The sequence below is a fragment of the Euprymna scolopes genome, chromosome 44 (assembly GCF_053919585.1).
Source record: "Euprymna scolopes isolate OS-2025 chromosome 44, ASM5391958v1, whole genome shotgun sequence".
In the NCBI taxonomy this organism is placed as follows: domain Eukaryota; kingdom Metazoa; phylum Mollusca; class Cephalopoda; order Sepiida; family Sepiolidae; genus Euprymna; species Euprymna scolopes.
This window is the reverse complement of record NC_136525.1, coordinates 8,875,214-8,888,932: the sequence shown is the minus strand read 5'-3', so window position 1 is coordinate 8,888,932 and position 13,719 is coordinate 8,875,214. Positions and strand designations below refer to the sequence as shown.

At 31.9% G+C, this 13,719-nt stretch overlaps 2 protein-coding genes across 2 annotated transcripts in view; one reads left to right on the top strand and one right to left on the bottom strand.

Annotated features, from left to right (window-relative positions):
• Positions 1–1,006: 1,006 nt before the first annotated feature.
• Positions 1,007–7,159, bottom strand: LOC145268683 (small ribosomal subunit protein uS13). Its single transcript, XM_080124189.1, has 4 exons — positions 7,011–7,159; positions 5,430–5,516; positions 4,126–4,319; positions 1,007–1,128 (listed from the first exon to the last, which is right to left on the bottom strand). The coding sequence occupies exons 1-4, from the start codon at positions 7,065–7,067 to the stop codon at positions 1,053–1,055; spliced, it is 414 nt and encodes a 137-aa protein (XP_079980315.1). The 5' UTR covers positions 7,068–7,159; the 3' UTR covers positions 1,007–1,052.
• Positions 7,160–12,209: 5,050 nt separating this feature from the next.
• LOC145268682 (vacuolar protein sorting-associated protein 52 homolog) overlaps positions 12,210–13,719 on the top strand; it is an 85,507-nt gene continuing 83,997 nt past the window's right edge. Inside the window, exon 1 of the mRNA XM_080124187.1 lies at positions 12,210–12,277. Within this exon, the coding sequence (XP_079980313.1) occupies positions 12,242–12,277 (36 nt within the window). The 5' untranslated portion in view covers positions 12,210–12,241. The remainder of the gene's footprint in view (positions 12,278–13,719) is intronic.

Sequence of the window (13,719 nt, the reverse complement as noted above, 5' to 3'; positions counted from 1 at the left end):
GAGACGATTTTTAGTTCGTCTTTCCTAAACCTCTCCCATGATCTGGGTGAGTAGCGATGTCCCTTAAAAAGGGCTGCCGTGTAGCAAAAAGCCCCGCCAAAACTATTTCCTGTCCCCCAAAGTTAACAGCGATGTTAAGATAAGGTCCATCGCATCATACTTCCAACTTGTTAGGTCTTTACGTTGTCTCGCCTCTATCGCCACAGGACTTGTAAAGAAGAGATATCTCAACAAAATGATCTCAATAAATGCTTGTATGACACACGTATCAGTCTCTGTGCATCCACAGTCAGAATCCAACGACAAAATAACTGGTAATTGTATCGCAGGTTTTCTTGAGTGTTCTCGCAAAAGTGCTAGCTTGTTAAAAGATAATTTCAAACACCGAGGTCAGGCCATCACATGCTTGACAGGCGCATCATGGATTTGGGAATAAAAATATAATGTACCCTATTTCATAGACATTTGTTCATGCTAATGTAATATATAATACTCTGAGTGACACGCCTTTGGTTGCCAATCAGACACGATATGGTCACCAGATAACCGTCAGGCGCACTTTTTTTTTTTAAAAATATATATATATATACTAGCCCGGTGGGTAACTACATGAAAATTTGCAGGCTTTCTGATGATTCCATTATTCTATGGTTAAAATTTTATGACAATTCATAACTATATTTCCAAACCAATTAAATATGGCCAAATTTGCTTAGATTTGTGCGTGTGTGTTCTGCCAAGCCAGCTTCAGACGATCACAAGCCCTAAAGACACACGTGTGTATATACAAAAAATATACCCACTAACAACCTAGAAACACTGACATATATAATATATATATATATACACACACACATAACATACATAATTATACAGAAAACCAGATGTTACAACCAACCATTATATATCCCAGTATATAACAGATAATGATTTGATTATAAACTTATTTTTTAACAAATATACCAACATTCAAAGCAAGAGGGGGAAAATAAATAAATAAAATATATTGGCGTTGAAATTTTCTTTATTGGCCCATAAGTCGTTATACAAATTTACTTCTTTTTAGCGACACCAACAGTTCTACCACGACGACCAGTGGTTTTTGTGTGCTGACCTCTGACACGCAAGCTGAAAGATTAAAAAAAAAAATAAAAAGTCAGTAAATCATGAAAATTAACTTTTTGGATGTTCTCGTTTGCAGAACAATCACGATAATATAGAAAAATGCAGTATGAATATACAAGAATAACAAAATATTTTTTTATAAAACAAATATGAAGCTCATATTAACAACTGTAATTCACATAAGGAAACTTAAATGTTGACAAAGGAAAAATGTGAGAATTTCTAATGGTTATTGTCAGCTTCCTAACTTCCAGTGTGGCTGCTACAGAAAGCAACGACAAGGCAAATTAGTTGCTTTGCTTTTTTTCTCACACCTATATGTTCGTGTACTATTTTTTTTGTTTTTCCCACCATTATTTTTCTTTTTTTAATTAATAATGATTAAAGAGTTGGTTTTGTTTTTTTACAATCTTATTTTAATTAAGAATTGAAACTTGTTTTATTTAAAATTATTCTAATTTTATAAATGTTTTTTAAAACTATTTTGGAAGTATTATGTATTGAATAAGTTTTTTTTTTTTAATGTTTGGAATTTGGTTATTTTGATTTCAATCATATTTCCTAAAAAATTAAAAAAAAAAAAAAATTTAATTTTGTAGTTAAAAGTGCAAATAAAGACTAATTGTGTTATTTTTTATCTTTTTATAATTTTGTTAGTTTTTACTGCATATTTTTAAATAATGCCCTTTCCTTATCTTTTTTATTTCAAATTATTTCACAATAGAAATACTGAAGAGCAATAAAAGCGAAGAAACTGATTTGCCTCGTCATCGTTTCGGGTAGCATTACAATCGAGAGTTAGGATAACTATAACCAAATTATCAAAAAGTCATTTTTTTTTTTTTTAAATATCAAGCTGCCAAACATTTACAAATAAAACATCAGCGAAAACAGTTACCAATTCTTTATTAATTGAACTGTGTCATAATTCTATTAATGATCAATGTAGAAGCTGTGTTGTACATGTCATGAGACCAAACACCTAGGCCTTCAAACTAAACATTTACTACAAGGTTAACAAAATTTGATATATAAAAACTTGACAATAGGAAAAGTCACTTTGATTTCATGAAATAGTTTTAAAGATACATTTATTGATATTTAGTTTAATCAAGACAAAAATTTATTTATTGATATTTAGTTTAATCAAGACAAAAAAAAAAAAAAAAAAAAAATTATATTGTACATACTCGTTATGGAAATTAAATTAAATTTTTTTTATTTATTACTTATTTGATCAAGTAGTTTTTTTTTTTAATTTTTTTTACACAGAAAAAGCAAATTTTAATGAGATCGATTGTATCCCGACATCTTGCCTATTTTATGGAGGAGGCGCCAAGGGAGATAACTGCATCACTGCTTAAAGTTTGTCAAAATTTGAAGAGATTTTGAAATATGGGCAGAAAAAATACTTAGCCAAATATTTTATTTTATTTTTTTCAGTTTCTACGTCCTTTTTAATTTGGTTCTTTGTTAATCCCTTTTTTGTTTAAAGGCACCCCCCCCACCTTGTCCGCAAAATAGGCAAGATGGCCACGACACTATCAATCTCACTAAAATTTGATTATCCTCTGTATATATATATATATATATATATATATATAAAACTTGATCAAATTAAATGAATTTTTATATTTTTTTTTTAGTTAGAACTTCATTCCATAACGAGTCCGTACAATATAGCATTTTTCTCTCTCAATATTTTCAATTTTTAAATGTCTTGATTAAATTAAAAACCTACATTAACATCAAAACTCAACTATTAACACCATTACACTACGTTATCATTCAGTGATTTGGATTTCCAGTTTATATTTACATTCACTGGCTCACTTATATTCGGCTAACCAAGCACGATTAAATATTGTTTCCCCCATTGTAAAGTATACGGATAACAGCGGGTAGTTTTGTGATAATGAAATGTAATTCTTGTATCGACAATACCCGAAATCATGATACAATTTCAGAAGAATGTATTTATTTCGATTTCATATCTAAAATTTTGATTTCATTTTTAATATTCAATTTATTTTTTTTACCGAACATAAATGATTTAGAAGTCTGCTTTAAGATATTTCATAGAAATAAGGTCTTTTTAAGAAAAACTTAAAATTCAAGGCATCTCCAAACCCATGCTAACCCAGTATTAGCAAAAAATGACATTGCATACTTTTGCTAATATTATCTAACTGCAAAATTTTGTTACAAATCAGGAAATGTAAGAAATAGCTATGACTCACAAAGACGCCATTAAGACCCAATTCTATCAACCAACAGGAGCTAACTTGAAGTATGAGTATTTGTCGTTTCAAAGCCGGAACTCATTAGAATTTGTAAATATGCTAAATCGACAACAAAACCGATAAATATAAAAATTTGGGTTTGTATTACTGTACACACAGATTTGAAAAAGTTGTCACAAAAACAAATAAATGTTATCAAAGGCAAGATAAGTTAATTTTCTACCCAACTGAATGTTTTTAGGGTTTATATTTAATGTAACATGTTTATTCAGCTCGAAAAACAGAGGGTTTACCGATGTATTGGAAAATTAAAAATGGTGGCCGACTCTCTCGGAGACGATAAGTTTGGGAAAAGGAGTTATAAAAAAAAAAAAAAAAAAAAAAAAAAAAAAAAAACAGTCAAAATACTGTTAAAAACCCACCCAATATGTCAGCCTATGTCATGGTAATATATATTGAGCCAGTTTTTAACAGTATTTTGTCTGTTTTTTTTTAATTTTTTATTTATAACTCATTTTCCCAAACTTACCGCCTCAAAGACAGAGCCGGCTGCCATTTTAAATTTTCCAATACATCGGTAAACACTGTTTTTCGAACTGAATAAACATGTTACATTAAAAACATATCCAGTTGGGTAGAAAAGTAACTAATCTTGCCTTTGATAACATTTGTTTTTTGACAACTTTTTTGAATCTGTGTGTACAGTAAAACAAACCCCAAAATTCTATTAACGATATGGAAATAGAAAACAACTTACCCCCAGAAATGACGCAAACCCCGATGGGCTCGGATTTTCTTCAAACGTTCCAAATCTTCACGCAATTTGTTGTCTAGATTGTTAGCCATCACTTGACTGTATTTGCCGTCTTTGATGTCTTTTTGTCTGTTAAGAAACCAATCTGGGATTTTGTATTGACGGGGATTCGACATTACAGTTAAGACTCTGTCGACCTAAAAGAGAAAGAAGAAAGAATCAATATTGCGCTAGAAAAAAAAAAAAGAAAAAAAAAGGGGGGTGGGGGGTTAATGATCAAACATTTTCATGAGTATTAGTAAAAAATAATCCAAGACCAACATGTCACAAATCGAAATCAGAGTCAGATGTTTGAGTTAACAATTTCAATCCCATTCCAATACAGCATTCACTCAGGACAGATGAAGCAGATTTCCTCCTTCAAAAAGTTTAAACAATTGCAATTCTAGTTTTGCAGCAAATATTTACATATGCAACCTACTGGAGAATTGGAAAAGGAAAAAATGTAAATACAGAAACGAATTTATTTAGGTGTCCTTAACAATTTGTATATTTATTTTATAAAAAAGATAAATTAATATCTTGGTAATATAATCGCAACTTTTACACGCAAAATATTTTTGTTGATAATAAAATATTTGATAGAATTGGGAAGTGGAGAACAAATATTACACTATGATATTGGACAAAAGACTTCTAACAATGCATTTTTAAAACAGGGGGGGGGGGGCTGGTTTAATCTATTGCATTTTCTTTCAATAGTATCCATTCTGTCATTATAAGATCCACCCACTTTTCGGGGACAATGTAGTGTGTGTTGTATTGACAGGAGACTAACTTCAAAAACTAATTTTTTCTTGTGGTGGTCGCAAGGATAGTCTGTTTCTTCCTCGTGATTATCTGTATTATGTGTTGATATACTATTTTTTTAAGATATCTTTCCAAGTATCGACTCTCTTGGGGATCACTGTTGTACATGTGTACATTCACCATATCATCCCCCAGGTTAACAAAAACAGGCAACTGCTGAGAACAGATTTGCTTGTACTTACTATAACCATACGTTTGTAATAGACAGGGCTATGATAATAGCATGTTCTTAACTCTCGAGTATATATCTGACAGTTAATCAACCGAGAACGACATCACTTTATATAAAAGCATATAAGATATCAACGGATACACATTCAAGAGTGAAAAAAACCATGAAAAGAATATGCTGTTGTCCTAGTAATTACTCATGATATATTGGGGAGAGAGCGAGAAAAGGGAAGAACAAAAATAAAAAAAAATAAATAAAAACATACCTCCTCCTCAGTCAATTCACCAGCACGTTTCTTCAAGTCAATATTAGCCTTTTTGCAGACAACATTGGAGAATCGGCGTCCAATACCCTAAAAAGAAAAAAAAGGTATAAGAAATTAAGACAAAAATGTTAACATTTGCTGCAGGGTAGTCCCCTGGGGGAGGAAATCACACACAAGTAGGTTTTAAATCACTTATTAAAAATCAAAACAACTGCTTTGAACACATACTAGCAGAGCATCATACAAGGACAAATACAGACAATATGTACAGCATTTTTATTAATTTTTAAACCTAGAACACACATTTCATAATTCAAATCAGGAGTTTACCTCCATACATATTAGCTTCAGTTATTTACCTAATAATTCTAAATTTGTGTGATTTGGACTAACGTTCTTATCTTCAGGATTATTCTCACATTGTTTCAGTCAATGTAACCTACAACCCTTTTCAGGTGCATCTTATCGAACTTAGGAATCTGCGGGGAACCCATACAGGTTCCTGAATCTGAAGTGACACACTCAAAGAAGGTTTGAGGATACATCGGACAAAAACGTTACAAACAGTTGTTGCAATAAAAATTAGCAATTCTCATCGCAAAAATCCAGAAATCAAACTTTTGATGTAAAACAATTTTTTGTATTTAGCTAATTTTTAAAATTGGCTCATTGCCTGCACTGAGGATTGAACCTCCAACATCCAGGAGTAAAATCATTTACAACTGATTTTTACAGTGTCATAGTACTTTCTCCGTTATGCTCACCCTGTTTAAATTTCCCTGCAGATTTCTAAGATACACCTAAAGAAGGCTGGAGGTTACAGGGTCTGAAACAGTGTGTGAATTACATCTAAGATGAAAATAATCTGAAATAATCCAACATCAATACCAATTAAAATTTCATTTTTTTTAAATCAGCTTTGAAAATACATGTTTAAGGATTTAAATCAGTTAAACAAATCTTATAAATCAAAAAATTCTGTACAGAAATTTAAGATGTTGGAAGTGGACTGTGTTTACCTAAATATGGAATGGAAATCACTACACATGTAGCGAAATACGAAACCATACGAAAAGTTTTCTCAAATTTTTTTTTTATAATTTACATTTTTCTCTCTATATTTTTTTTTCATATTTAAAATATATTCATGCGGAATAATTAAAAAATTATATTTTACATTTCTGTAAATAAACTTATATATATATAATTCTTAGATAAAATGTTTTTCAAATTTTATCACATAATTTTGTTGTAAATAATGTATCAGAAAACAAGGTAGCTACCTCCAATTGAATTACGACACCAAAATCAAAGTTTTTTATCGTTTCATAATGGGAGCAAGTGTTAAAACTAAAATAATTTTTTAAAATACATTTTCATATGGCTTTATCCTTCATTTCATTATTGACATCCGTTCCGTATTTAGCTAAACCAAGTCCACTTTTATTGCGTCGTAATATTTGGACTTAACAAATCCAACTTTTGGAAACATTTCATGACACCTAAAATTGCTACTTGTCAATACAATGCATCCTTCAAAATCGTTCATCCTTCCGAAAACTACACACAATCCAAACTCACCTTGATGGCTGTAATAGCGAACATCGACTTTCGACGACCGTCGATGTTCGTATTCATAATACGCAAAATATGCTGAAACTTTTCTGGGATTACGAGAGTCTGAAAAAAAAAAAAATAAAATAAAATAAATTTTTAATGTATAAAACGAAAATCAAATTGCATTGCCAGGAATATCTTACTTTTGTCCTTTTAATTCTTAAGAAATCATTTACACATTTGGAAAGAATTTGATGGAAGAGAAGAAATAAAGTTTGCAATAAAATCAATGCCTTACCTAATACTGAAATTTAGGTCATATATAACCGTTCTATTTATAACCGCATCAGTTTTTCATATCCATTATAATAAATTCATGTCTGTTCACAACATGTACAAAAAGGTAGACCATTTCAAATTTTCATACCGAAAAGACATTCGCTTTTATTCAAGTATGAATTCTATAAATACTGTTTTTTTTTTTTTTTTTTAAATCTACATTCAATGAGTAATCTCATTTGCATATTATATTTTAAAAAATCCATTTTAATAATTTGTCTTGATGTTAATTATTACACAGGACAAACATTTACTTTTTGAAATGTTGTATACCCGTGGCGCAGTGGTTAGAGTATTTTGAAAAATCAATTGTAAAAAGTTATATTCTACTGAGGGTTAAAGGTTCAATCCTCAGTGTAGGCGATCAAAAAAATACACTTGCGAATTACTTAGGACCTCTATCCAGTAATGGCTGACAGAACAAGAGCATGCTATCCCCCTTAAAGCAAATAAAGGATTCCGCCCGGAATTCCATCCAAATTTCTGAGTTCGACAAGATACACTTGAAGAAGGTTGGAAGTTACATCAACAGAAACGTGAAGATCACACTCAAGATGAGAACATTCCGATGAATTCAGGAGTCGGAGTATTTTTGCACGGCTGACTCAGGAAATGGCATCTATTTCTATCAGGTCAGGTTTTTCTGTTAAGTTGATTCGGAAGGAAAAAATCTTGTGATGAAATCCATCACATTTGAGGGATAAATGTGTTTAAGGAAAAATATATTTTACCAACACATTTTTTACCTGATAGAAACATCAATTACTGTAAACAAAATGGTGGGCATTGATAACAGCAAGTACACGTGAATTGCATGGTGCACCACCACTGCTCAAACTTTAGGGCTTGAACATCCGTTTCTTCAAATTCCAACAGAAGTCAGCCATCATGACTGCGTTTCAGTGACCCGATACCAAATCTTATTCTTTTAGGTCCTGGAAGAATCTCCCCCTGCTCGTCACTAATTAAATCCAGGTTCTCAAGAAACTGATTCCTACGTGAAAACGGACAGTGACTGCTGCATCTTGACACTCGTGTTGCAGACAAATTCTGTAGGTTTCTGGCCTTATTTTTGCCAAGAAAGTTCTTCACTACCAGAGCAAATGCCTTCCAGGCTTCTAGTTCCACTTTGTTTATCAAATTTTCGTACTCTGAATCTCTGATGTGCTGCCGGATACAAGGACCGTCAAAGATACCAGCTTTCCACTTTTCTATGGTCAATCCTGAAAAAGCCTGGCACAAATAAATGAAGCATTCACCATCCTTGTCCAGAACCTTAGTGAACTGCTTAACCCGAGTTTGATGTGCAATGGTAGGAAGAGTATTGTGTCTGCCCATCAGACGGTTGTTGATCATGTTCCTTTCTTTGCAAGGCACCAATTCATCCTGCACAGGCCAGTCTTTGGGTATGCTGAGCACCAATTTTTTAGAAGATGGAGGTTTTATGACTTCAAACCGATCCGTTTCGACATAATTACGCAGAACCAGTGGACCGGAAGAGTACTTCTTGTCATTAAAATAATCGGTACTAGTGCAGTGCACTTTTTTTATCCGGGCTGAAATAATATTTAAAAAGCCATTCTTAACATGGGGAGGGGAGGGTGCTATTCTATACTTTAACCTTACAATTGAATAATAATAATAATAAAAAAAAAAACTTCAATTAAACTTGGAAATACGATTTTTACAAAAATAGCGCAGATCATCAAGTGCACTCTGCACTACTAGTGCACTTGCTCTGCGCTATTTTTGTAAAAATCGTATTTCCAAGTTTAATTAAGGTTTTTACGGGGTGGAATTAATCACTATTTTTCACGAAATTTTTGACACACTTAGTGCACTGCACTAAGTGTGTCAGAAATTTCGTGAAAAATAGTGATTAATTCCACCCCGTCTTTCCAAGCTAATAACTCCTCGAAAAATGTAATTAAAGCCCTAATTTTTTTTTTTTTTTCAGTTAAAAAGGAGCAAGGACCAAGGTTTCATTAAAAAGGGTTTGTATTACTGTACACATAGATTCGAAAAAGTTGTCAAAAAACAAATTTATAACAAATAAATGTTATCAAAGGCAAGATAAGTTACTTTTCTACCAAGCTGGATATATTTTTTGTTTTTTTATTCAATGTAACATGTTTATTCAGCTCGAAAAACAGTGTTTACCGATGTATTCGAAAATTCAAGATGGCGTCTCGCCGTCTCACACCCTCTTTAACACCGTAAGTTTGGAAAAAGGTGTTATAAAAAACTATGCAAAATACTATTAAAAACCCGCCGAATATATGTCAACCTATGTCACAGTAACATATATTGAGCGAGTTTTTAACAGTATTTTATCCGGTTTTTTATTTATAACATCTTTTCCCACACTTACCGTGTTAAAGAGAGAATAAGACGCCATCTTGAATGTTACAATACATCGGTAAACACTGTATGGTTTTCGAGCTGAATAAACATGTTACATTGAATAAAACACAAAAAATATATCCAGTTTGGTAGAAAAGTAACTTATCTTGCCTTTGATAACATTTATTTGTTATATATTTGTTTTTTGACAACTTTTTCGAATCTATGTGTAGAGTAATACAAACCCTACTTTTTTAATAGACACTTGAAAATTGGGGGGGGGGGTGAATTTAAAAAAAAAAACGTTTGTCTAAAATATTATATTCGGTTTATTGGAAAGAGCATAAAATTTCACATTGACCCTGAAAATATCGTAAAAATAGAATCAATAGAAAAATTGATAGATTTTTAAAGTTTAAAAATTGAAAAATATTGAGTTCGTAAAATTCATTAGTTTTTTTTTTTTAAATAAAAAAAATATTTCTATTACTTTTAAAACAACTTTAATAGTTTATTTTGGAAACAGTGTTTACCGATGTATTGGAAAATGGGTTATAAAAATAAAAAAAAACAGACAAAATACTGTTAGAAACTCCCTCAATATGTTACCTTGACATAGGCTGACATTCGGTGGGCTTTCAACAGTATTTTGACTAGTTTTTTTTTTACCTATAACCCCTTTTCCCAAACTTACCGTCTCTGAGAGAGAGTCGGCCACCATTTTAAATTTTCCAATACATCGGTAAACACTGTTTTTCGAGCTGAATAAACATGTTACATTAAATATAAACACTAAAAACATATCCAGTTAGGTAGAAAAGTATCTAATCTTGCCTTTGTTAACATTTATTTGTTATATATATATTTTTTTTCTGGATGTTTTTTTTTAATTAAACTTGGAAATACGATTAAAAAAAAAAAATGGTAAATTTATACAAATACCGTGACAGCGAATTAGTAGAAAAAAATGTACCCTAACCCTAACCCAGTTTTCAGATTCGTGTTCAGCACACCGAAACGTAACAGAATACTACGTAAAAGATTTTACTAATTCGCTGTCACGGTGTTTGTATAAAAATACCAAAAAAATAGCGCTGATCAGTAAGTGCACTTGCACTAGCACCGAAAATAGTAATCTATCCGGGTTTGTATTACTGTACACACAGATTCGAAAAAGTTGTCAAAAAACAAATATATAACAAATAAATGTTATCAAAGGCAAGATAAGTTACTTTTCTACCTAACTGGATATATTTTTAGTGTTTTTATTCAGTGTAACATGTTTATTCAGCTCGAAAAACATGCAGTGTTTACCGATGTATTGGAAAATTCAAAATGGCAGCCGACTCTCTCTCGGAGAGGGTACGTTTGGGAAAAGGTTTTATAAATAATAAACTAGACAAAATACTGTTAGAAATTCGCGTCTAGTTTATTATTTATAATACCTTTTCCCAAACGACTCTCTCTCTCTCTCGGAGAGGGTACGTTTTTAAATCGTATTTCCAAGTTTAATTAAAAAAATTTTTATTTATTCAATTGTAAGGTTACAGTACAGAATAGGTACAAAACACCCTCTCCTCCCCATGTTAAGAATGGCTTTTTAAATAATATTATTTCAGCACGGGACAATAAGTGCATGAGTACCCATTATTCAAATGTTTCTGTATTTTCTTTAATTGCTCATAATTTAATTTTTATGGCAAGTGCTCGTCGGAGCTCCAATCTATGGTCACCCTGGCCTGACTTTCACGAAAAACACTCATCTAACTGATACCACTATCAATAATCCCCCCCCCCAGTCTTTATCTGTGCCTAAATCTAAAAAGATTCCATAAACAAAGCTTCTGTCTTAGAACTGTACGTATGTGGAATTCGGTTTTCCAAATGACTACAATTTGGTTGTCTTCAAGTCTAATGTGAACAAGTTCTTGATGAGCCATCCTCTTAAGTAATCCAATTTACGAAAATTTCCCATTAACTACTGTACATTCATTAACCCTTATTCTCGAGTAGGCTCTATTGCAAAAAAAAAAAATAAAAATAACTGCCATAAGTGCCAATCTAAATAAGCACCCTATTCTTGTTTCATGAAACATAAAAAAAGAACCCGAGTATATAACCCACGTGCAAACATTCACGTTTTGTTTTAGATATTAATCGAGAACTCTATTATTATCGATAATTATGCGCGTTAAAGTGGGAAGCTAAAAATGGAGGTCATTAGAAATTTTTTTTTTAATAATTATATCTATGAATTAGAAAAAGAATCAATTTTATGCTTAAATCCCAATAGCGGTATATAAAAAAAAGATGGCCGTCCGTGGCATGCAAGAATAATGTTTACACGTCAAAAATAAAACAATAGTCAAAAAATATACAAAAACCAAAATGCGTGTATCAGACAGAACAGAATGTCGAGAAAAATATTAAGCAGCCAAAAATCGTCAGAAAGAAATAAAATGGCAAAGATTAAATCGGATTACGGAGGAAAGAAGAGACACGACGTCTACTCACCATGATTGCAGTTTACAGGAAGAGGAAGTGACGTGTGTCACGTGACCGACGAAAGCAAAATGGCTTCCGTTCGAGAGCAGACCAATGGCTTAGAGGTGACAACAAATAATTTTACTTCCCCTTCTTTTTTTATAAATCAACCGTGTGTAAATATTATAGAGTTGTAAAACAATCTTTAATGTTGTATTTTTTATCTTGTCGCGAGTGTTTGTATTTCAATGCCGGAAATATTAATGCAAATATGCGTTCATATATATATGTCAGTATCGCAATTATTATTATGAAAAAATAATACCAAAATAATCCTGTTAATGTTTACTTTAGGGTCCTAAGTTTCATATTGATCCCTCCCCCATCAAATAATAATAAAGATGAGCATAGCGATGTTAACACTAACTTTGGTAAAAGTGTCCGGGTATTTTTTTTTTTTTTTTTTTTTTTTTTTTTTTTTTTTTTTTTACTATATACAACACTTGACACTACTTGTTTTTTCGAACTGAATAAACGCTTTAAAATAAGTTAAAACTGCAAAAAACGTATCCAGCTAGGCACTAGGCAGAAGAGTAATTTATCCGGCCTTTTTATAGCATTTATTTGTGATGTAGTTTTTTTGTTGTTGTTATTTATTTTATTTTTTTCGCTTTGTTGTCTATAGTAAAAAAATGCCTGGCGCCGCAAAACCAGATGTAGAATCGATGCAATTTGTGGTATTTTTTTTACGACCTGCCCCAGCGTAGTATAAAGACCCCCAACAACCCCATGTTAAGAACGGTTTTCGGAATAAACACCCTTCAATCTCCCCATGTTAAGAACGGCTTTCGATGTTGTAGGAGGGTGTTTATTTCGAAAGCCGTTCTTTACATGGAGTGGTTGGTTGGGGTGTTTATAATACGCTGGGGCGGCACGTCGTAAAAATTTGGTGCTAATGCAGATCCGCACTATTTTTTTAATCGTATTTCCACGTTTAATTAAAGTTTTATATGTTTTTATTATTATTATTATTATTATTATTATTATTGAATTGTAAGGTTAAAGTACAGATTAGGTACAAAACACCCTCCTCTCCCCATGTTAAGAATGGCTTTTTAAATAATAACGTTATTATTTCAGCACGGATCAATAAGTAATTTACCCAATTTGTCTTGCCTAATGAGTACACACACACACACCATTGTTCTTTCTTTCTGTCTTTCCTCATTTTTATTCCGCAGATTTATTGTCAATCGGACACTAATTTACAAGACTATTTAAGAAGAAAAAAAAGGAGGGGGGGTATTTTTTTTACATTTTTTTTTATTTTTTTTATTACATTTTCACCCCAAACAAGGCACATTGCCACTTTAATGTAGGGGGCTACTATCAGGGGAAACATCTACTGGGGTACTATGTAGGGATTAGGGCAGCGAGATGTTGGTTCACGTTGCACTTGAACTTATGCATGTCAGTACAGTTGGGGAAGCAGTGACCTGGAATGGAATTCCAAAGTCTAGCAGTTCTGGGGAAGAAACTACTGGAGTAGAAAGATCTTTTACATCTA

What these genes read in the sequence shown, in the direction of transcription:
- LOC145268683 (XM_080124189.1), bottom strand. Translation starts at nt 7,067, where the DNA reads ATGAATACGAACATCGACGGTCGTCGAAAGTCGATGTTCGCTATTACA. An exon ending in TCGCTATTACAGCCATCAAG is followed by an intron (nt 5,517 to 7,010) that starts GTGAGTTTGGAT and finishes TTTTCTTTTTAG; the next exon opens with GGTATTGGACGCCGATTCTC. An exon ending in GGTTTGCGTCATTTCTGGGG is followed by an intron (nt 1,129 to 4,125) that starts GTAAGTTGTTTT and finishes TTAATCTTTCAG; the next exon opens with CTTGCGTGTCAGAGGTCAGC.